The following is a 24,457-nucleotide window of genomic DNA, read 5'->3' as shown; positions in this document are numbered from 1 at the left end:
CACCTCTTTTCCTCCTCAGATGATGTCTTAATTTGAGGTTACTCATTGCCCCAAGGTAGATCCCAAATGGAAGAATGCTTAATGGCCACAAATTCCTCCTATTGCTGTATATCTGGGCTGCCAGGTGACTGGCTTTGCTCCACCCTAGAATGCAGCAGAGATGAGGTTATTGAGACCCAGGGCCGAGGCCTCAAGAATTGCAACTTCCCCTTCCACTATTTTGGAACTGTCCTTAAGGGCCCCATAGGGAAGCCATTCCTGGCAACTGCACAATGAAGGCCACAAGAAGGAAAGCTGAGTCTCCTGAGGCAACATCCAGCACTACCTGCCAGATTAGCAGGTGAGGCTAGCTTGAGCTTGCTCCGGCTGAGCTGACCCTCCAGCTGAACGTAGCCACAGGAGAGTAGCCCTGCGTTTATGTGTAAGGAAAACGAGGCAAAGAATGATTTCGACAATATTACACACTATAAGAAGAAGAACTAAGATATCAATCCAAACAATATGTCTTCCAGATCCATGTATGAAACTTCTAAAAAGCGTTACTTCCCCCTAGAATTTTATATCTTTCAGAGTTATCTACAATTGCATAAAGCATATTTTCTCAAAAAATAATGTCATACATTCTATATATTTCTGAGTCAACCCATAAACATCCTTGGAGTACAGAACTGTTGTAGCACAGTGAGAAATTTTTCAACCAACATACTCCCACTGTCTAGAGCAGATGCTCCAGCAGGTAGAGCTGAAGTCAGGATGCATAGGAGAGGAAAAGCTGAGTAAGAACACATTCAGGCCCTGAAGACATCTCTTCTTCATTTAAGCAGACACCTCCAATACCATGAAATTAACTTATTTTCTATTTCAAAGTCATTTTTTTGTTACCTCAGTTCAGATTTTTCTTCTTCCTGCCCTTAATGTAGAAGAATATATTATATCTCAATTTGCTGAAATTTATCTCTTGTGTTACATATTAATTTGCACATTTGTGCCTTATTGCCCCAAAAGTAATTTCAATTTCTGTAAAACCAAGTCTTATTTTCCTTTAAAATTCTTAAATGATTTGCTCATAAAAATAGCCTGCATGTACATAAAACTTATAAAGCTAATCATTCCATAATTTAAAAAGGAAATGAAAACTTTAAAATGGTAATTTTATTATATATACATTATATACCTTAGTTATTTTATTAACCCACCCACCTATGATCTGATAATCTATAAAATAACAAAGATAAGAACTATCCAAACCAAGAAACACTACTTGTACAAATTTCCCTTGAGAAATATACAAAAGAACACAGAATAACACAGTTTGTAATAGGAATAGTTCTAAGGGGGAAATATCAAAAATATATTTAAAAACCCATGTAACTTGAAACCAAAAAACCAAATAATATGTTTTTTAAAATGAACACGGGGACACTATGGATGGATCTAGAAACTATAATGTTAAGCAAAATAAGCCAGAAAAAGACAAAATACCATATGATTTCACTCATATGTGGAATTTAAGAAATAAAACAAAAGAAAAAAAGAAACCAAAAAAGACTCTTAAACTATAGAGCACAGACAGATGACTACCAGACAGATGTGGGAGGGGTGAAAGGGATTAAAAATAAACTTATCTTGACAAACGCTAAGTAATATATGGAGCTGCTGTGTCACTACATTGTGCACCTGAAACTAATATAATAATGTATGTTAATTACACTGGAATTACATTAAATTTTTTAATGTTTTTTATTTATTTTTGAGAGAGAGAGACAGCACGAGCAGGGGAGGGTCAGAGAGAACGGGAGACACAGAATCCAAAGCAGGCTCCAGGCTCTGAGCTGTCAGCACAAAGCCCGAAACGGGGCTCGAACCCACGAACTGTGATATCATGACCTGAGCTGAAGCCTGATGCTCAACCGACTGAGCCACCCAGGCGCCCCTGGAATTACATTTTAAAAAAATTAACATAGGACCTTGAATAGTCATTTTTCCAAAGAAGATACACAAATGGCCAGCAGACACATGAAAATATGTTCAACCTTACTAATTATAAGGGAGATGAAAATCAAAACCAAAATGAGTTATCACCTCATATCAATTAGGATGGCTGATATAAAGACAATACATAACAAGCGTTGACCAGGATATGGAGAAAATGAAAACTTCGTGCACTATTAGTGGGAATGTAAACTGCTGCAGCTACTATGAAAAACAGTATGGAGGTTTCTCGAAAAATTAAAAATAGAAACACCAGACAACCCAGTAATTCCACCTCTTGGTATTTATCCAAATCAGAAACACTAATTCAAAAATATATGTGCTCCTATGTTTGTTGCAGCATTATTTACAATACCCAAGATTTGGAAGCACCCTAAGTGTTTATTTGATAGGTGAATGGATAACGATGTGTTACATATACTTATACACATACTCAACCAGAAAAATATAATGAATTCTTGTCATTTGCAACAACATGAAATAAGTAAGAGTTACATACCATTTGATTTCCCATATACAAAGAATCTAAAAAATAAAACAAATGAACAAACAAAACCAAAAATGATGCAAATACAGAGAGAATAAACTGTTGCCATCGGGATGGGAGTGGGAAGAATGAGTAAAATGCATGAAGGGAGAAAAATAGATAGTAGATAAATAAAATACAGTGATAGTTCTTCCTTATTTCATAAGGGTTATATTTATTTCTTTAAAAAATTTTTTAAATATTAACTTTTGTGAGAGCAAGTTGGCGGGGGGAGGGGGAGGGGGGAGGGCGCACAGAGAGAGAGGCACAGAATCTGAAGCAGGCTTCAGGCTCTGAGCTGTCAGCACAGAGCTCAAAGTGGGGTTCAAACTCACAAACCATGAGATCATTATCTGAGCCAAAGTTGGACACTTAATTGATTGAGCCACCTAGATGCCCCTAACATTTATTCTTAATTATAAGTTTTACCTCAATTTGTAAATAGGTTAGGCCTACAACAACTGTTACCATAAATATATATAAATAGTTATTGGTTTACATGTTAAAATTCATGAAAAGTGAAAAAAATTCTCCTGTTCATAATAGTTTCCCACCCAGCACATGCCATAGTCCTAATGTGACTATTTTATATTTAGTTTACCTCTTGTGTAGGACTTCTCAAAATGAAAATAGCATTCTTTAGATTGATAATAGAATTGCTAAATAGTTTACCAGAGATTAGCAGAATCACCTAGAGACAACACAGGTTAGTTATATTTGCAAAAAGACAAGGAGAAAAAAAGGAAAAAAAACCTACTTAGTTAGAAAACTTAAAGAATACGATGGGTAAGCAGGATCTTTACCCATTACGTAAAGGCACTAGACACCAAGGGGATGGGAGGCACCACAGAGGAAAAGGGATAACAGAAGACAAACAGGGTCCTACAAATAAAGGTTCGTGTATTTAAAAATTTTGCCTAGGTAACATATTGATATTTACAGTACAGTAATTTATGATTTGTACCCAGGAGCTAACGGGGAAGAAATAATCACCATCACTGCCAGCCCCGAATATGGAAGGTGGTTGGGAGCACAACCAAATAAACTGAGCTTTCCCTATTCCCAAGCAAACCATCTATACTTTTATCAGTTTCATATAAAATAACCTCTAATCTAACCAACTGAATAAACTTACCAGTTTATTTTGGCTCACTTATTTTTACTAAAATCTTAAAATAAAATCACTCTTAGATAAAATAGAATTATTGTTATGATTAGCACCCCTATGCGCTAATACACCATCTGTATGGATGTGCACAGAAACCACTGTCCTTTTGTCCCAGGAGTCCATCAGGGTGGCTTCTGTTAACTGAAGGCTGAGCCACTAACAGGGTAGGGCCCAAGGCTGCATGGCGATTGATACTCTTATCAAGAAGGGGCTGAAGAAGCATATTATGGCCAGATAGTTATATTTCTTTGTTAATTAAAAATGAAATTGTACTCTAAAGAAAGCTTGTAACTACATTTATATTTTAAGACTTATACTAGAGTATTATTTTGGAAAACATATTCATATCTTATCTATGCCTGTCAATGCATTTTCCTGAATCTGAAGATATTTCTATACTTTAGGTAGATCGAGCAATATTATACCAAGCATAAAAAGGCATAGATTCTCCAAGGATAAAGTGTCTTAATAATGAATAAAGATTAGACAGCAAAATATGTGATTTAGCTAGAAGAAGAAGAACAAAAAAGTAAAATAGCTTTAGAAACTACATGGATTTTAACAATTTTTGCTATGGGCTGATATTTCATAGGAAGGAGTTTTACTGACCCTCATGAAAGAAACAGTGTTAAGATTCAGTCTTAACATTTAAAAGAAAATGATAAAACTGTATTCCCATTTATTCTAATTAAAAAATTTTAATATTTATTTTTGAGAAAGAGAGCAGTGAGTGAGCATGAGCAGGAGAGGAGCAGAGAGACAGGGAGACACAGAATCTGAAGCAAGCAAGCTGTAGGCTCTGCGCTGTCAGCACAGAGCCAGATATGGTGCTCTTGAGATCATGACCTTAAACAACTGAGCCATCAGACACCTAATTTATTTTAATTTTTTTAATGTTTATTTTTGAGAGAGAGAGAGTGCGTGCACAAGGGAGCATGGATGAGGAAGGGGCAAAGAGAGAAGACGACACAGAATTTGAAGCAGGATCCAGGGTCCGAGCTGTCAGCACAGAGACCGACGTGGAGCTCAAATCCATGAACTGTGAGATCAGGACCTAAGTCGAAGTCGAACACTTAACTGACTGAGCCACTGAGGAGCCCCTCCTATTTTTTAAAATGTTTGTTTATTTATTTTGAGAGAGAAAGAGAGAGAGCATGAGCAGGGAAGGAGCATAGAGAGAGGGAGAGAGAAAACCCAAGCAGGCTCCATGCTGCCAATATAAGAGCCTGATGAGATCATGACCTGAGCCAAAACCAAAAGTCAGATGCTTAACCAACTGAGCCACCCAGGTGCTCCTGTACTTCCATTTTTTTAAATAGTACTAAATATGTGTGTTTTGCATTCTAGGTGGCACTTCAGTTCTGCAATATAAAATGGGGTATATTAAATAAAAAATAAATGTAAAGCATTTATAAATTAAAACAAGGCCTTATACATGATGATTCCTTAATAACTATTAGCTATGATTATTGAACATTCTCACTAGACAGGTATTGAAAAAATGGCAAAATCACAAAAAATATGTACTAATTTAAGCTTTTTATTAATTTTTCCCAGCAAAGGGATCATAACCTCCACAAACAAGGGTTCTAAATAATCATTTCAATTCTTATGCCTTTATTTCTTTCATCTTTATTGTTCTCGTAAAAAAAAAAAAAAAGTAGTATACCAGCTGCCTGCAGAAATGTGGAGGATAAAGGAGTATATAATGAACTCATAGATCTAGCCTAAGGAGGTTTCTAGGCAAAATGTTCAAAGTACCAATTGGTTTCATTTAATTGCCTATGATAAATTATGTATGTAATGGGACAAGCTCAAAAAGGAGCTGTTAAGTGTTCAAACAGAATTTAGAGGAGTTTAGAGGAAATACAGAACCAAGACTTGCTGGTTCAAACCAGTAAGATTGTTTCTGGTTTCTGGTCACTCCAGAGAGCAAAAGTTCGCACATAACAAAGAAATGATAGTTCAAGCCCTATGCTGGGTATAGAGATTACTTAATCTCTATTTAGTTCAAAGACCAAATCCAGGAAATTGCTAGTAAAACTGGCCTCAGTATCAAGATCTCAAAGGTGAGACTGCAAGACTCTGTTAAAATCTTATGAAGGTTTCTAAGAATTTTTTTTTAAGATTTTAAGTAATCTCTGTATCCAACACAGGGGGCTTGAATTTACAACTCCAACATCAAGAGTCTCAGGCTCTACCAACTGAGCAGCCAGGCATTCCGAAGGTTTCTAAGAATCTTAAAGGTGTGCCTCAATGATCTTCACAGCTAGGCAAAAGTGCTTCAAAGTATCTTAAGGGTATTGTCCTAGTGCACCACACAAAGTCCAAAATTCAGAAGGACCCTTCTTGAAATGATTTATAGATATGACTTTTGTTCAGCAGAATTTATTTTAATGTAATACATAAGAAGTCTATAAAGTTTTAAAGACTTGAACTCGGATTAAGAAATGGTTCAAAATTAAAAGGACTTTGGGTCTTCAGCATTTTTCAGTCAGTGGCATGCTCAGAAAACGAACACATATGCAGAAAGGGGATTCTTTTTTATTTTTAAAGTATTTATTTATTTTTGAGAGACAGACAGACAGAGACAGTATGTAATTTGGGGAGGGGCACAGAGAGGAAGACACAGAATCTGAAGCAGGCTCCAGGTTCTAAGCTGTCAGCACACAGCCCAGTGCAGGGCTTGAACTCATGAACTTCGAGATCATGACCTAAGTCAATGTCGGACACTTAACCAAAAAGGGGATCTTTTTTATGGAAAAGAAAAGATGACAGAGAATAGAGCCAAAAGTTCAGAGGGCAGACATAACACTATAAAAACCACTTCAAGAGAAACAGACCCACATCAACAACACTGTAACATGTGCCTAATTCTGTATTTCAGAACTGCTCTATTCCTCCTGTTTCCCATCAGAGCAGAGTGTCCATTCTGATTATCACCTCTCTCACTATTATATGTTGGATGTGTGTAAAGCAAGTAATAACATTAGTCCACAAGTAACAGTCTTTCAATCCAGAGGAGCCATACTTGAGCTACAGCCAAAGAACCACACATGGTGGTCTAGTCCTTGAATAGTCCCTCCAGTATTAAATCCCACACTAATTTGCTTTACCCAATAAAATGAATAGAAACTAACTCTCTACTAGTCCTAGGCCTAAGTCTTCAGAAGAACTGGCAGTTTTCATATTTGCAGTTTTGAGAGCCTGGACCACCACGTAAAACTACCGTGCTAAAGAAACCATATACAAAGTCCACATGGGAAGGCCTGAGACTACATAAAAGAGAAAAAGAAGTGCACATCATCAATCCATTCAAGCCTCCAAATAATTGCAACTCATTACCATCTTATTACAATCGTATGAGAGACTTTAGACAAGACTGAAAGAAGAACCATTCAGGGAATTCACAGAAGTATGGAAGATAAATGTTTTAAACCACTAAATTTTAGAATAGTTTATTATGTAACAGTTGATCATGAAAATAAAAAAAGATGGGATAACTCTGAATCTGTAGCATGGGATAGATGCCCCTTCTATGGTGAAGGAAATATATGACATGATAAAGTTTTGCAAACGTATGTATCTGGTAAGCGCCACCACCACCTCCATCAAGATATGATGCAGTTCCAACAACCCAGAAACCTTGGATACATCCTTTGCTGATCAACTCCCACCCTCTAAAGTAAAGTCACCACAATTTTAATTTATAGTACCACCAGTTAAGTTTTGTCTCTATTTACCATAGACTATGTACTCTTGCCTTTCACTCAACATAACATCTGGGAGATACGTATTTTTGCAGGGGAGGAGGGTGGAGATACCTATTTTTGTATCAGTAGTCCATCCTTTTTATTGCTGTATGTATAAATACATATACCACAATTCTCCTGCTGATGGGACATTTAGACTGCTTTCTGTTTGGGGCTTTAATGAGTAAAGCCATTATGATCATTCTTACCCAAGTCATTTTGTGTATATAAGTATTCATTCCCTTGGGAAAGTTCCTAAGAGTGGAATTGCTATTAGTAAGTGTATGTAGTAGTATTTTGTGGTAATTTTAATTGCAGTTCCTTGATGAGTAATGATTTTAAACATTTTCATATGCATATTGCGTATTTGGATATCCTCCTTTATGAAAGATCTGTTCATATCTTATGCCTTTGTTTTTACTTAAAAGAACTTCTTATGGTAAAATACACATAAAATTTATTATTCTGACCATTTTAATGTGTACAACTCTGGGGTGCCTGGGTGGCTCAGTTGGTTGAGCATCGGATTCTTGGTTTCAGCTCACGTCATGAATTTGCAGTTTGTGGGTTCAAGTCCCACAAGTGCAGAGCCTGACTGGGATTCTCTCTTTCTGCCCTTCCACTGCTCATATGCTCTCCTTTTTGGTTAACAACTGCTTCCCCAACTTATCCATTTCTTCTAACATTTTATTATAAATTGCAAGGAAAAACTACACTATAAATTCCATACTTTGATAATTTTGTCAGCTAATTTTGTCAGTGCTGACAGGCTCTGTTTTCCATTCAACAGGATATTTTCAGCCAAGTTTTCCACCAGCTTATAACAAAGATCACCTTTCCTCCAGTTTCTAATCTGTCTAAAATCTTATCAGAAGTACCTTTAATGCTTACATTTCTAGTACCATTCTGTTCATGACAATGTAAGTATTCTCTAAGACGACAGCACCTTTCTGTCTTCCATCCACGTCACTTTTTTCTGACCTCAAAACCTAGGCTCACCTCAGAATTCTTCCGGCCTCTACCCATTACATAATTCCACAATCACTTCAACAATTCCACGTACTTGTTAGTGCAGCATCGTACTCCCTGGTACCAAACTCTGTATTACTTTCTTAGGGGTGTCATAACAAATTGCCACAAATTAGGTGGCTCAAAACCACAAAAGTTTATTTTCTCATAGTTTTGAAGGCCAAATGTCCAAAACAGGTGTCGCCAGGGCTGAGTTTCCTTTGAAGGCTCTGTGGGAGAATTGTTCCTTGGGACTCTTTCAGCTTCTGGTGGCCTCGGATTGTGGTAACATAATTCCACTGTCTCTTCCGTCTTCACATAGCCTTCCTCTCTGTGCCTCAAATCTCTTTTTATTTTATGAAAACACCAGTCATAGGCCTATCCTAAGCCCAAAATTATGTTATCTCAAGATCTTTAACTTAATTATAATTATAATGACCCTATTTCCAAGTAAGGTCACTGTATTAGTTTGTTAGGTCTGCAATAACAAAGTACCACAACCAAGTGCTTGAAACAACAGACTTCCTGTTCCCTGTTTCTGGTGGCTCGAAGTCAGATCAAGTTGTCACTAAAACTGGTTTCTTTTGAGGACTATAAGGAAGAATGTTCCATGCCTCTCACCTAGCTTCTGTTTTTTGCTGCCAATCTTTAGCATTCCTTGGTTAATTAAAGAATAACTCTGATCTCAGTCTTCATCTTCACATATCACCCTGTGTACATGTATCCATTTCTGAATTTTCCTTTTTAATATTTAAATTTATTTTTGAGACAGAGTGAAAGCAGGGGAGGAAGACACAGAATCCAAAGCAGGCTCTAGGCTCCTAGCTGCCAGCAGAGAGCCCAGTGCAGGACTCAAACTCATGAACTATGAGATCATGACTTGAGCTGAAGTTGGACGCTTAACAGACTAAGCCAAAAAGGTGCCCCTGAATTTTCCTTTTTATAAAGACATCAGTCAGACTGGATTAGGACTCATCCCAATAACCTCATCTAAACTAATTACATCTACAACAACCCTATTTCCACATAAGCTCAAATTCTGAAATACAGGGGTTAGCACTTCAACATATAAATTCTGATGGACAAAAATCAGACATTCATAGATACCAGGAGTTAGGGCAGATGTATTTGTGGGGAGATACAATTCCACCCAGTAGTTGTTGTTTTCAACACTTTGAATATTTCATTCTACTGTCTTTTTGCTCACATGGTTTCTGATGAGAAGTCAGCTGTAATTCTTATACTTGTTTTTTCTGTAAGTAAGAGTGTCTTGTTTTGTTTTGTTCTTCTGCCTTTCTTCAAGATTTTCTGTCTTTGGTCTTCTGCAGTTTGAATATGTTATGTCTAAGTGTTTTATTTTTTGATATTTCTGTTATTTTTTAGGTATTTATCCTGCTTGGTGTTCCTTCTCCTGCTTCAGTTTTTTGGATACATGGTTTGGTGCTGATCATTAACTTTAGAAAATTAACATTTATTATTACTTCAAATATTTTTTTGCTCCTCTTTTTCTCTTTCTGGTATTCCAACTATACATCTGATGGACCTTCTGAAATTACCCCAAAATTCTTGGATGTGCTGTTTTTTCATTCACTTTTCTCTTCGCATTTCAGTTTGCAAAACTTCCGTTTGACCTACCAAAGCTTGCTGATTCTTTCCTCAGCCATGTCCAGGCTATAGATGAGGCCATGAAATGGATGCTTCATTTACTTAGTGTTTTTGATTTCTAACATTTACTTTTGATTCTTAAAAGTTTACATCTCTCTGCTTACATTATCCGTTTATTCTTACCTGTTTTCTACTTAAATCCATTAAAGACTTTAACATATTAATCATAATCATTTAAGAAAATTTCAATATCTTTGTCATTTGAGTCTAGTTTTTTTTAGTATTAATTTTTTTAAATGTTTATATTTGAAAGAGAGAGAAGTGTGAAAGGGGAGAGACAAAGAAAGACACAGGATGTGAAGCAGGCTCCAAGCTATCAGCATGGAGCCTGATGTAGGGCTTGAACTCACAAACTGTGAGATCATGACCTGAGTCCCAGCTTAACTGACTGAGCCATCCTGGCACCCCTTTGAGAGTGATTCTGACGGTTTCCTTGTCTTACCAGTGTGTGTTTTTCCCAGCATGCTTGTAATTTTTTGTTGAAAGCTGGACATTATGTATCAGGTAATAGGCTTGGAGGTAAACAGATTTATTTTTCTTTTGTAATTCCTACACCCAACGGAGGGCTTGAACTCACAACTTGTAGATCAAGAGCTGCATTCTCTTCCATCTGAGCCAGTGAGGTGCCCTGAGGTTAAACAGAATTTTATTGTGAAGTATTTTGTGAATTTGGGTAAGAATGGGCAGTGTTTAATGGCTAATATAGTTGTACGTGCCAGAGATCTCAAAATTCCTTTAGTGTCTTTGTTTTCATCTCCCCTGTTGATTTTTGACTTCCTTAAGCACTCTTCCTCAGAGAAGGTTTATGCTTTGCAGAGGTACCCTACTGTTATAGTACCAGAATCTTGTTGGTATGGTGGTAAAGTGTGAGGAAAAGGAAGCATACAGTGAGAGCCTGGATGGCTCAGTTAGTAGAGCCTGTGATTCTTGATCAGGGTCATGGGTTCATGCCCCACACTGGGCACGGAGTCTACTTAAAAAAAAAAAAAAAAGAAGAAGAAGAAAGAAAAGGAAAAAAAAAGAAAAAAAACCCCTATCTTCTACTGTAGCATAATCTACTATATCCTTACAATTAAATATGTCTTTTAGTGGGTCCAGGACTTAAAGAGTTTTTCTTATTTTCTATCCTCATTGCCTCTTAGGAGAGACAGAAAGGCTATAGGGGAGCAGCAGTGGGAAAATGCTTTTCTCACAGGTAAAGTAAGACTTTACTGACGTTTTTTCACTGGAAGGAAAAGCTTTGTTACAGACAATGCTCTGGGCTCACATCATAAAAGTTACCTCTTCCCTTTCCATCCCAAAGCCACTGAGGATTCTTCTTAGCTCTTCATTATGAGAACCTTGTGGGGCACATAGAAGCAAAGCCCATGAAAGTGTGAGGGGACTTTTTAAGACTGTAGTCCCTAGTTTTTTAATTTCAAGGTAGTCCACACTCAACCTCAAATAATTCATCAAAATTGCCATGTAAGTGCTCCTAACAGTTTGGTTAATGGTTGCCGGGGCTTCTGCCTCAGGTGAGCACATCTTGGTTGTAGCCTCCGGACTTGATTTTCTTTCCATATTTCAGGGTGGCAGTTTGTCCTATAGCCTCAATTCTTTGACAGGTCCATGAAAAGGCACTGATTTTCAGTTTTCAAGTTTTTCTTACTGTAAGGGTAGGAGTGATGACTTCCAGATTCCTTATGTGTTGGGGCTGAAACCAGAAGTCTTTCTAATGTCTTTAATAGTATGATTATTTTCTCTGCAATTTATACATGTAGTCATTGCATGAGAGTGATGATCAGCTAATCACTATATGCTACATAGTAGCAGAGGACTCCTACCTCTCTATCGTCTTTATACAAGCTTTTCTCAGCCAGTACTTTGCTAGAGAGTTAAGTGTTATACAAAATTATTTAATTATTTTCTCAATTCTGCCAAGGATGCTACATGGCTAAGTACCATTCTACATGTGCAGGATCAATTTATTATATAAGATGGATGCCTTAGCCACTTTACCCCTTAATAGTTCAATGTGCATTTCTTAAAATAAGGATATTTCCTTACATAATGGCAAAACAGTTATCACATTTAGTAAATTCAACAGTGATACAATACTTTTATACCACAGTACAACAGCACAGTTTCTCAATACCCAAGAATTCCTCCCCACCCCCCAAGATAATCTAATCTGGATCAAACATTTCCTTTAACTGTCATATATCTTTTTAAACTCTCTTTTACTAAAATAGTTCCTTAGTAAAATAAATAAATAAATAAATAAATAAATAAATAAATATAAAAATAAAATAACACAGTTCCTTAGTCTTTCTTAAATTTCACAACATTGACTTTTTAAAAAGAATACAGGTTAGCTGGGGCACCTGGGTGGCTCAATCAGTTAAGTGTCTGGCTCTTGACCTCGGTGCAGGTCTTGATCTCATGATTCATGAGGTGAAGCCCTGCATCATGATCCATGCTGATAGTGTGGAGTCTGCTTGGGATCTCTCTGTCCCTCTCTCTCTTTTCCTCCCCACTTGTGCTCTCTTTCTCTCTCAAAAATAAATAAATAAATAAATAAATAAATAAATAAATAAATAAATAAATAAAATGAAAAAATCTGTTAAAAAAAAAAAGAATACAGGCCAGTTTTCAAAGTTTCTTAATAACATGTTGCTGATTTTGGCTTTGTCTAATATTTCCTTATAATTATATTCAGACCATGCATCCCTGGCCAAAGTACTCCACAGCCATACTGTATCCTTCTCATAGTTTTGATCACCTATTGATCATTCTTGCCCTATTAGTCTTTACTATGATTACTATGATAATTTTCTAGTTGTGCTCACTCCACATTTATTAAATCTGCAATCTATTACATGGAAAAGTCCTTTCTCCTTTTTCTCTATCAATCAATCTAACAGCAGCATGGACTCCTGGTTTCCTATTTTTTCAATGGTTCATTAGTGTCCTTGTTATTTTGATGCTCAAATAGCCCTAAATTTGGCCAGAGCACAGGTTCTTCAAACTAGCTTCTGGGTTCCTTTGACATGCCCTTTTTTTTTTTTTTAAACATTTCCTTGCTTTCTGGTAACTTTGACATATTCCAAGCTCATCTTATACCCTCTCTTCCTCACTCTGGAGATCAACCATTTCTCCAAAGATCCCGGTTTCTGTAAGTAGGGAGTAACATAGAAAAAAAGAATGAGTGCCATATGTACTCATTGCTGTCAGGGTAAGTATGAGTCTAGGCCAGTCATAGCCAATTTTGTAGCCAGTGTCCATATATGGCTATTTAAATCAAAATTAATAAAATAAAAAGTTCAGTCCCTCAGTTGCACTAGCCACATTTCATGTGCTAAATGGCTAAATGTATTTAGTTACTACCCTACTGGACAGCACAGGTATTCATGGAGCATTTTCATCATTACAAGAAAATTCTATTGGACATGATATACTGTCCCAGATCCCTTCACAAAGCAAATTGAGAACACAAACACACACTTGTTCTCGAATATTCTTCATTACCTTTTAAATAACTTCCTATATCCATTACATTAATTCTTTCAGACATTAAACAATTATTTAGAGGCACCTTAGTGGCTCAGCAGGTTAAACTTCTGACTCTTAATTTTGGTTAAGGTCATGATCTCACAGTCGTGAGATTAAGCCCTATGTTCGGTTCTGCACTGACTGCACGGAGCCTGTTTGGGATTCTTTCTCCTTTTCCCTCTGCCCTTCTGCTGCACTTGCTCACCTGACTTTTTCTCTCATGCACACACTTGCTCTCTCAAAGAAATTAAACAATTATATATTGAGCATATACTATAGGGACAGTTACTGTCCAAAGCTCTGTAGGGTCATAAATATATACTCTCTGTTTTTAAGAACTTACAATGTAATGAGAAGACAAAAATAGATGATTATTAAAAATGGATTATTTTCATAACATAATGTGTTTGTTATATTAATATCCCACTGCAGGGATGTCAAGGAAGACTTCCAGAGAGAAAGGACATTTATTAAGTTTAGAAAGGCAAATGACTATTTTCCTGGCAATTTGCGGGATAAGTGAGGGGTGGGGGCATTTTCTATTCTCCATCATTTTTCCATCTGTTTCTATTAAAATTCTTCATCCCTCCTTTAACCTTTCAAAGTTCTGTTTATCTTTCAAAGCCCATATTTTATAATATATTTCTTAATACCTCTACCCAGATAAGCCCCTTCCCTAATCCCCAAATATAGTGTCTCCACTGATTTCAAAAGCACAAAAGATTTGGTCAATTTTTGTCATTATAGATCCAATGGGTAAGAACATGGGCTTTGCAATCAGACTTATTGCTTACTAGGTATGTGACGTTGGGTAAATTACTTAATCTCTGCACTTCAATTTTTGTATCTAAAGGGGGGGATTAATAATACTGCACAGTTATATTTTGAGATAATAATAAATAATAAAACCATGTACTGAAAATGCTTAGCATTGTGACTGGAATATGATAAAGTATATGGTCTACTAGTAACAATAATCTGACACTTGTTTCTTCATTTGTTTGCCCTACAAAGGCCCATGTCAGGGTATATGAAGCATTCTAGCAACATCTAGCAAATCTCCTAAATTACTCAAGCAAATTACTTCCAGTCAGAATATTATGGCATAGTCATATGTTCAGTATTTTAGACAATTCTACTTACAATTCTGAAATTACAAAATCAATTCAAATATGTTATCTATTGTTTACAACATCTTTAAAAATCACTAAATAAATATGATTTTGTATATAAAAACTTTAAAAATATTTTACTATTTGATTATGTAGAATTTCTTAAACTTCTGAAACAAACTTAAATTTAAAAAATATACTTTCAAGTTGGGAAAACAGTAACAATATCTAAACTACTTAAATGGTAAAAATCAACCTATTAATAAAAAGTAATTTGTCAGAATGCACATTTCTATTTAAACTGGAGCCTATAAAACCAAATTTAAAATTGGTTTTTAAGGAAACAAGCATCTTGATTTTATACAAATATATTTTAAATGGTTAAATATATTTAATAGTTAATATAGTAATATCAGAAACAATGTTAAATGATACTATCATTTCTTTCCTTTGACGTAGTACTTAAAAATGTAATAGAAAATAAAGCAGGTCAATAACAAAAACTGGAGGTAATTTATCTTCCCTTTACCACAGTTTGTTCAGATATGCACTGAAAGATGCATACTTAATACTTTGCTAACAAGTGAAAAATATGATTTTTAAATGAATGGCTTTAATGAAGTACATTTGAATTATATAAAAAAGTATAAGCATGGATACATAAAATTGCATTCCTTATATTCCAGAAAAAGGAAAAGGCATGCTCACAAGAATTAACAAATACAAACCTAAAAAGGAGGGAATGCCATTTCCTACAAAATAACTGACAGCTATGCAGATTTTCTTTACTTTTTTCTTTACTAAGCAAAAGACAAATATGTAGTACACTTGTGTTTTCCTTATTATCCTTACCAATAGGATTTTAAAATCACCATGATATGTAATTTTCCTTCAAATTGGTTTAAGCATAACAGTGCATTTAAAAAAATGGAGATGTGAGAAGTTTCAGAATACACTGCTATGTTAAAAAATTATTAAATTCCACTTAGGTAGCAATACCTATGTGATTTATAAATTACATATTTAAACCTTTCTAGATGATTTATTCTAAATAACCATGTACAATCCATACTCTGTTGTATGTAAAATATACGGATGATAAAATCTTCGTTTATATTTCCCCAATGGAAGCCTTACCTGCGGATTCCAACAAAAAGTAGGGCTCAGTCGATAGAGTTTTCGTTTGTGGAAACTCTGAAGTGGCCTTGTTCGGGCTGCGGTACTCGTGAGCGTCAGGGGTGGAGATTTCAATCTTGTCCTGTCTTTCCTCCTTTTCTTACTGTGCTTCTGGCTAAGTAACCAGCTACTGGTGGAAGAGAGCTCATCTAAAGTCTTGGAAGCACTGAAATGCCATGAAACAATTGGGAATTGGAGGGAATAAAACAAAACAAACAAAAAAGACAAAAAAACTAAATGTAAATTGCCTTGATCTATTATGACAGAAGAGTATTAATTTTAGCCAATTTGGGGGTAACAATTGGCAAAAGAATTGATATTAATGGGGAATCACATATTCAAGTTGTGAAAATAATTTCTACTTCTATTTTCTCTTGCAAAACAAACAACCCATAGGTTAGAAATGCTCATATGAGTTCACTGGTACAATGTAAATGTTCACTGTAAATCAATAATTCATGCATGTTGCACAGTGTTATAACTATTTACATCATATGCTTTTTACATGTATGTAAAATTACATAAGATTACATGTTTAAAAAGGGCTAAAATCCTATACTGCATCATTAATTGCTCTGAAATAAACACTACATACCATTTCTGTGAATTCTGAAACAAACATGCAATCCTACTATGCTTTAGAAGTTTTTAAAACTGCTGATGATATAGAAGCCACAACTATAAAATGAAATAGATCACACAAACTACACATAAAAATAAGCCCATTAATGTCATCATTATCCTTCATATTAATTTTTAAACATATATTTAAATACTTTTAAAATCAGAATAGCCAAAGAAGTTAATGCTCAATGCCACACACATTTTCATTTATATGGTAGATTATACATAAAATAATTTTTTCAGGCACTACAATATATCAATTTCAGCTTTGTTCATATAGGCAGAAGCAGTCAATTTGGTATTTTTTTAAAGATTTTATTTTTAAGAAATCTCCATTCCCAATGTGGGGCTCAAACTCACAATCCTAAGATCAAGAGCCATGTGCTCTACCAAGTGAGCCAGCCAGGCACTCCAGTATTCTAATATCAACAAGTGAATCTGTTACATGCTGTGCTGCTAATCAACACATAAGTTCTAAATATGCTATTTGGTTTAAGTAGAATTGGTGTTTAACAGTAAATATAAAATATTATTTTTCTATAGCAGTACCATTAGTTTTCAATCATATTTATGGCTGCTATAAAATACTTTTTTTTAATGTTTATTTATTTTTGAGAGAGAGAGACAGAGTGTGAGCGAGGGAGTGCCAGAGAGCACTCACAGAGTGCAAGATCATGACTTGAGCCCAAGTCAGAGGCTTAAACGACTGAGCCACCCAGGCACCCCTAAAATATTAATAGCTTGTACATAAAAAACAAGTAACTCAAAAGTGCTTTACATAGTGATAACTCAGATATAAAGGTACCTGAATGGCTTTTGTTGGTGACACCAAAGAGAATTAAATATGAAATTTGGGGACCATCATACATTCTATAAATACTTGAATATGTACTACTAGCCAAACCAGTTTAGGGAAAAGAGCTGATAATAATTATCTATTTCACTTTTAAAAATCTTAAGTTTAGTCTTCAGAAAGCCATAGTCAAAAATGTCTTAAGTCCCAGTTTGTAAGCATTCTAAAGATCTTTTGAGAAAAATTTAAGATACAACACTACTCTCAGATTAACATGTCCAATCTCATATCCTGAAGTCATTTTCTGTAACAAGTGTATCAGCACTTAGTAAGAGTCTTCTCTTGAGAAACAGTCATGGAGTTGGGCTATTATGACAAGGGGAGCAGAAGGTGTAGATGATAGGCAATATCAAATTAGGCACGGGGCTGGCACAGAAGTCAAGGTCAGGAAGAAGACAGGTTTCAGAAGGTGGTTGATTTAAGAAGTCATCAAGTCAGGATGCTAGGATCCAGGAAGGCAGAAATAGATCCAGAACAAAAGGAGGTTCTTCTAGCAAGTTAGAAACACCTTTAGGCAGATAGATATACTGGTTCCTTAAAAGAGACATTGTTTCTGTAATGTCTACAGAAAATTTAAGAGCTTTTTATTCCAGGATCCTGAAGCACCATTAACTCTACCCTCTATTTACAATTCTTTAGTTGTCAATGAGTCCTTAGTTCCCCTACCCACCGCAGACTTAGCCCTAAAGGGGAGTCACTATCTCTTTATAGACAGACAGCACACAGCTTTTGAACTGACTGGAGGTTTACAGGTTGGGTTAAAGATAAAAAGAAAACATGCCATTTGTTCACTAAATGTTGTCATATTTTCAAGTTTCTAAAGTGAATGACACAATATAATCGGGTGCGGGGGGGGGGAGTTTTATTTATTTATTTTTAAATTAAGTATGTTCCCAGCTGCAGACAACTCTTCCTTATGGCTTCCAACACTCTCAATTAAGCATCCGTGGGGCGCCCGGGTGGCTCAGCCAGTTAAGCATCCGGTTTCGCTCAGGTCATGATCTGATGGTTCATGGGTTCGAGCTCCCTGTTGGGCTCTGTGCTGATAGCTAGCTCAGAGCCTGGAGTCTGCTTCACATTCTGTATCTCCCTCTCTCTCTCTCTCTGACCCTCCCCTATTCCCACTGTCTCTCTCTGTCTCTCAAGAATAAAGAACATAAGAAAAAAAATTGTTTAAGCATCCTTGCAAAATGTCATCAAAATTTATTCTTTTGAGGGTGCCTGGGTGACTCATGCAACTCTTGATTTTGGCTCAAGTCATGATCGTAGGGTCCTTGTATTGAGCCCTGCTCAAGATTTCCTCCCTCTCTCTTTCCCTCTCCCCCATTTACATACACTCTAAAATTAAAAACAAAATTATTATTCTCAAATAAATGGGGGAAAGGTGCTGAAATTCAAAGATATGAAATTTATTTCATAACTAATGTGTAAAACACATTATTCTCAACAAAGCACATTTGGTATCTAAACAAATAATTAATGAGGTTATTGTAAAAGATTATTATAAATTACTGATAAATTCACTTATTTTCCACAGTATTTTACATTAAAGAGAGAGTCAATCAATAAACTCAATGAAAAGCAGAAGAGAAATTTGAGGGCATTTGTAAAACAATAACCCTGCTCCAGTAACTCTATAACTTAAAGCTTTTTCATGAGGAAATAATATCTAGTAATTAAGCATTACATAAAATAAGAATTAAAAACAAACATCATTAATAAATCAATATAAGACTTCATCATCACATGACATACTTAAAAAAGAGAGAGCTATCATAATATTGGAAGGAGGCGGAGGTGGAGGCAAAATCCCACTAGGGGAAAAAAAACATTTCAATAAGAGACAGACGGCTTAATGTTCACAGTGAGTTGTGTGAACCCCAGAAACAAAGGATGCAATGGGTCACCATCAAGTACTGTCATATTATAATTATCAAGACAATATCAATAAGCATTAATATATAATTATCACTGAACTTTTGAAATTGCAAACTTATAAGCAGGATACTAGCAGATGAGGCAACAAATTATTTCCAACTGGAAGCTACCATTCAGAGAATAATAAAATTCCCTTTGGGGCACCTGGGTGGCTCAGTCAGTTAAGTCTCTGACTTCAGCTCAGGCCATGATTTCATAGTTGGTGAGTTTGAGCCCCACATTTGGCTCTCTGCTATCAGTTAAAGACCTCTCTTCAGATCCTCTGTCCCTCCCTCTCTCTCACTGCCCTTCCCCCACTCAAGTGTGCACTCACGCTTTCTCTCTCAAAAATAAACAAAAATTATATATATGTATATATATTTTTTAATCCCTCAAAGGATAGATCCTTTGTGTTTTCTAGGCAGATAGCATAGTTTGGCTTTAAAATGAATTAAATAATTGAGAAAGGAAAGCAGTGAGGGTGGGTTTACACATTTCTCCATTTCTACTACCACTCCCCTAATTCAAGCTTTTGTCCAGAAATACTCCAATAGCTTCTAACTGGTCTCCCTCATCCACACTTTTCCCCCTTCAGTCCCTTCTATACCAATCTTTTGGGAAATAAAACTTATCCTGCTATGATCTTTCCAAAGACTAGGTCATAGTGCCTTTTGAGCTTTGACAGCACTGTTCACCTGTCTGCCATAGCATTTTTCATGGTGATAATTTTGTATTCATTTGTATGATTATCTGATTAATGACTGTCTTGCTTTCTAGACTGTAAGTAGTACAGGGACTGTATCTGTTTTGTTTACCCTTGTATCAGAAGTTCCTGATAGTGTACCTTGTATATAGCAGATGCTCAATCAATACTTATTGAATGGAGAAACACTCATTTATCATTCCAGGTTTTTGCTTTTATATGGTGCATGGACAACACACACTATGCCTAAATAATCAGTTTAGTGAATGAGTACACATTAAACATTTTAGCCTACGAGCCTAAAGTTCTAAACAGAAGGTTATAAGAGAGCTGTTAGAAAGATATGTATTTAAATGGCCTTGAGTTCTATTCTAAATTTCTCTTTGGTTTATAAAAGGTAGTTGTTGGTAGTAAAATATGATGGATCTCATTTTATCTTATAGTCAAGTATGCCCAACATATATTTATAAGAAAAACCTGATGAAAACTATGAGATGTTCTGATTTGTATAAAAAAAGGGTGTCAATCAAATCTAAAAAATTTCTTCTAATTTAAAAAGTGCAAAATGACAGAATTTTATTAGAAAATGGTGAATTCACATTAACGCTATTTAATTTCTCTAATAGTTATTTAATGACTTTCTTAAATCACTGGTTTTTATTATAATCATAGAAAATCTTGGAAGTTAACATATTTATGGATAATAAGAAGCATTCAATTTGCTCAGAGTATAAATGGAAAACTTAAAGTGAAATTTTATAGTGTATTCCTATACTTTGATTACTATAGGCACCAAAGGCCTAGAAGTCACTACCAAAATCACTGCCAAAATCATTTCCTGCAAATATTATTTACTTATATCATAAATAAATAAAGCAATCTAAAGATATAGGTATATGGGGACATCTATTAGCTTTTTGGTGTTATCTTGGTGGTAATATTAATGGTAGCAACATTCTGAATAGTTGAATTTATGATCTTGTTTTTCCCTTAGTATTTGGCAAAATGAATGCATCATATACTCAAATAACTCAATGTCAATGATGATGGCTTTAACCAATTTTAAAGAAATTACATGAAATAGGGCTTCTATAAACTTACTAAAATGGTCCACTAGGGATATTACTTGTCCTCCAAACAGCAAAAGTAAAACAACTCTCTCAAATGACCAATGAATCAAGATCAAGATAACAGGCATTATCTGGTACACAGAAAACTGTACCTTTGCCAGGCCATTTCCCCTACTCCAGGTATTAATTAGAGGAACTATACCCCTTACTCAAAAATACAAGTCTCTTCAACTCTAGCAATAAGAAAATGTTTTGAAGTAAAATGTAAAATGGGATTCTAATTATATACCTATTCTCAAAAAAATAAAGTACTTCTTAATGCAGGCATTAAAATGGGAAGGAAATATTTTAAGTAGAAAAAGCTTCAGATATGTTAAAATCATATCTAAAAGTGCTTCTAATAGATCCAACTATGAAAATAATGTATAAAATAATAAAGGAATATACTCTGAGAAATATCATTTCTACTCTTTTAATATTTTGTAAATTTTATAATTTTCTCAAATGAGCTTGTACTGTTTTTGCAAACAAAAAATATCATCTAAAAATCAGTCTTTTTTTCTTAGGGACTTTTTTCAAAGATTAAAAGAAATTTTTTTAATGTGGATTTATTTTTGAGAGAGAGAGACAGAGGGTGAACAGGGGAGGGGCAGAGAGAGGGAGAGACAGAATCCCAAGCTGGCTCCAGGCTCTGAGCTGTCAGCACAGAGCCCTAATGAGACTTGAACTCAGGAGCTGACAGATCATGACATGAGTCAAAATTGGAGGCTTAACCTACTGAGCTACCCAGGCATCCACCCCTTAAGATTTTATTTTTAAAGTAATCCCTACACCCAGTGTGGGGCTTGAACTTATAACCATGAGATCAAGAGCTACATGCTCTACCAACTGAGCCAGACAGGTGCCATTGTATTAAGGAATTCTAACAGACTTTTAAATGACTAGTTGAGAGTGAGAGACTTGGGAGATAATTACTAAATGTAATATGGATTTTGTTGGATCCTGATTCACAAATCATATTTTATTAACCATAGAAAGATAATTTTGAGACAACTGGGGAAATCTGAATCTGAACAGAAATTTCATGATAGCACCAAATTATGGCTAGTTATATAAAAAATAATCAGATAATACCATGCTGGGAATGTTAAAAAAAAAGTTGATTAAAGAAATACAGGTAAGTATTTATAAGCTAAAATAACAATCAATACAATTTGATTTTTAAAAATTCACAGAAAACAATGTGTTAGGAAGGGAAATAGCTGAAATGAATCAGGGAAATCTTCAGAATATTTTTAAGTAAAATCTATCTCCAATGTGGAGCTTGAACTCACATCCCCAAGATCAAGAATCACATCCTCTACTGACTGAGCCAGCCAGGCACCCCCAAAATCTTGGGAATTCTTAAACCTAGGAACATGAGTTTTCATTTCACTATGCTTTCTATATGTCAAAGTTTTCCATGATATAATGTAGAGAGTAAAAGAGACTTCTGTAGTACTATTTGCTATTTTTATCTCTGGCTCTTAACTTCAAGTGGTATGTTTTTTGTTTTGTTTTGTTTTGTTTTTTTTTAGTAATCTCCACACTATGAGGCTCAAACTCATAACCTGAGATGAAGAATCCCACATCCTACTGATGGAGACAGCCAGGTACCCCTCAAGTGGTGCTTTGGTTTTAAGGTTTTTTGTTTTTTTGTTTTTTGTTTTAAATTTATTCTTGAGAGAGAACAGGGGAGGAACAGGAGAGAAACAGAGAGTGAGGGAGCATGAGCCTGTGAGCAAGGGAGGGGCACAGAGAGAGGGACAGACAGAATCCCAAGCAGGCTTCGCTCTGTCAGTGCAGAACCCAACAGCACCCCTCAAGTGGTACTTTTTAAAACATTAAAACAAAGAGCCTAGGAAGCCAATGTCTCAATGTGTGAGTATTGAGACATAAAGTTTATCAGACATTATTCTAGATAATCTATAGTTTGGTAGATACAGTTCAGATTCTTCAATAAAACCTCAACTGTTTTTCTCACATGTAATTTGTTTTAAAGTTTGAAATGGAGACTTTCTGTTTTACTAATTACTATTTTTCATTTTAATGGAAAATTTGGAAATAGAAAAAAAGTTGAAAAATTTTTCAAAATTCCATCATCTAATCAAAAATACAGCTTTCATTAAAATTTTGATTTATATCCTGGAAGTCTTTTTTTCTATGAAATGTTCCAATACAATGGTTTCGGTATCCTGATTCTTCCATTTAACATTCCAAAATAAGCATGTTACCATATAATTTTCTTATACGCTTACATGATATTCCATCCACTGGTTATAACACAATTTATTTAAACATTCCCTGTAACATTAGGTTTTAGACTTAGAGGTGAAAAGGGGAAAGAAGAATTTTTACAAAAGAAAAAATTCCTACTGGCATTACTTAAACACAGCTGGGAAATTTTATTTTCTTATTGATATCACACATTCCCTATAACATTAGGTTTTAGACTTACAGGTAAAAAGAGGAAAGAAACATTTTTACAAAAGAAAATAATTTCTACTGGCATTACTTTAAAAACACAGCTGGGAAATTTTACTTTCTCATTGATGTTACACACATTTAGCTAATATGATAATGTAATGGTCATATGAATCCAAAAAATATGTTGAAAATATCAGCCTAGAATATGAAGCTAAGAGGGTTTTCTTCTGAGAACTACTAAAGATACTATAAGAATAAAAGAATTACTTTCTATGTAATTAGTTTGCCAGTTTTACTGCAGTTTTTCAATTATGATACCCAATTAGAAAGAATGGTTGCATTTCATGAGATAATTACCATTAGTGGAAATGAATAGCATGGCAATGATTCATTGGAATTTAATTTCATATCATGTTCTGGGTCTCATTAAGGCAAAAAGAAGCAACAATAACAATAATAAAAATCTAGACATTACTTCAAATAGAAATTTACTTTCTCAGAGATAATACCCCATAGGGTAAACAAGGATCCATTTACAACAGTTTATCTTCATTTTAGAGTATGAGAACTAAAGACTAATAACTATCTCTGATGATGATAAAATGTAATGCTTCCATTTGTTTGAAGACTCATTCTTTTCAGTTGCTCAGTTCCTGGTGACTCATCTTCTACCCTGCTGCCAAGATTAATAAAGCTAAAAAAAACAATTCTAACTTCTGGGAGATACTGCCATTAAATAAGAGGTGGGGGTTGGCAATCAATGAATAACAAGTGGGCAAACAGGTAGCCTGGAAAATAATTAACCAAGTGAATTTACCTGAGACATTGTGAGAGAACAGTTCAGTAGGATATTGTAAAAAGGACCAGAAATAGCTTTTAAAAACTGTATCAAAC

The 24,457-nt window shown here is 35.1% G+C and overlaps 1 protein-coding gene across 2 annotated transcripts in view; it reads right to left on the bottom strand.

Annotated features, from left to right (window-relative positions):
- KANSL1L (KAT8 regulatory NSL complex subunit 1 like) overlaps positions 1 to 24,457 on the bottom strand; it is a 129,938-nt gene that overhangs the window by 45,016 nt on the left and 60,465 nt on the right. For both annotated transcript variants that reach the window (XM_029933929.1, XM_029933930.1), the window contains exon 6: positions 15,892 to 16,096. In XM_029933929.1, coding sequence (XP_029789789.1) covers positions 15,892 to 16,096 — 205 coding nt within the window. The remainder of the gene's footprint in view (positions 1 to 15,891; positions 16,097 to 24,457) is intronic.

Source organism: Suricata suricatta, chromosome 3 (assembly GCF_006229205.1).
Source record: "Suricata suricatta isolate VVHF042 chromosome 3, meerkat_22Aug2017_6uvM2_HiC, whole genome shotgun sequence".
NCBI lineage: Eukaryota > Metazoa > Chordata > Mammalia > Carnivora > Herpestidae > Suricata > Suricata suricatta.
The sequence above is the reverse complement of the archived record's forward strand: the minus strand, read 5'-3'. Positions and strand labels throughout refer to the sequence as shown.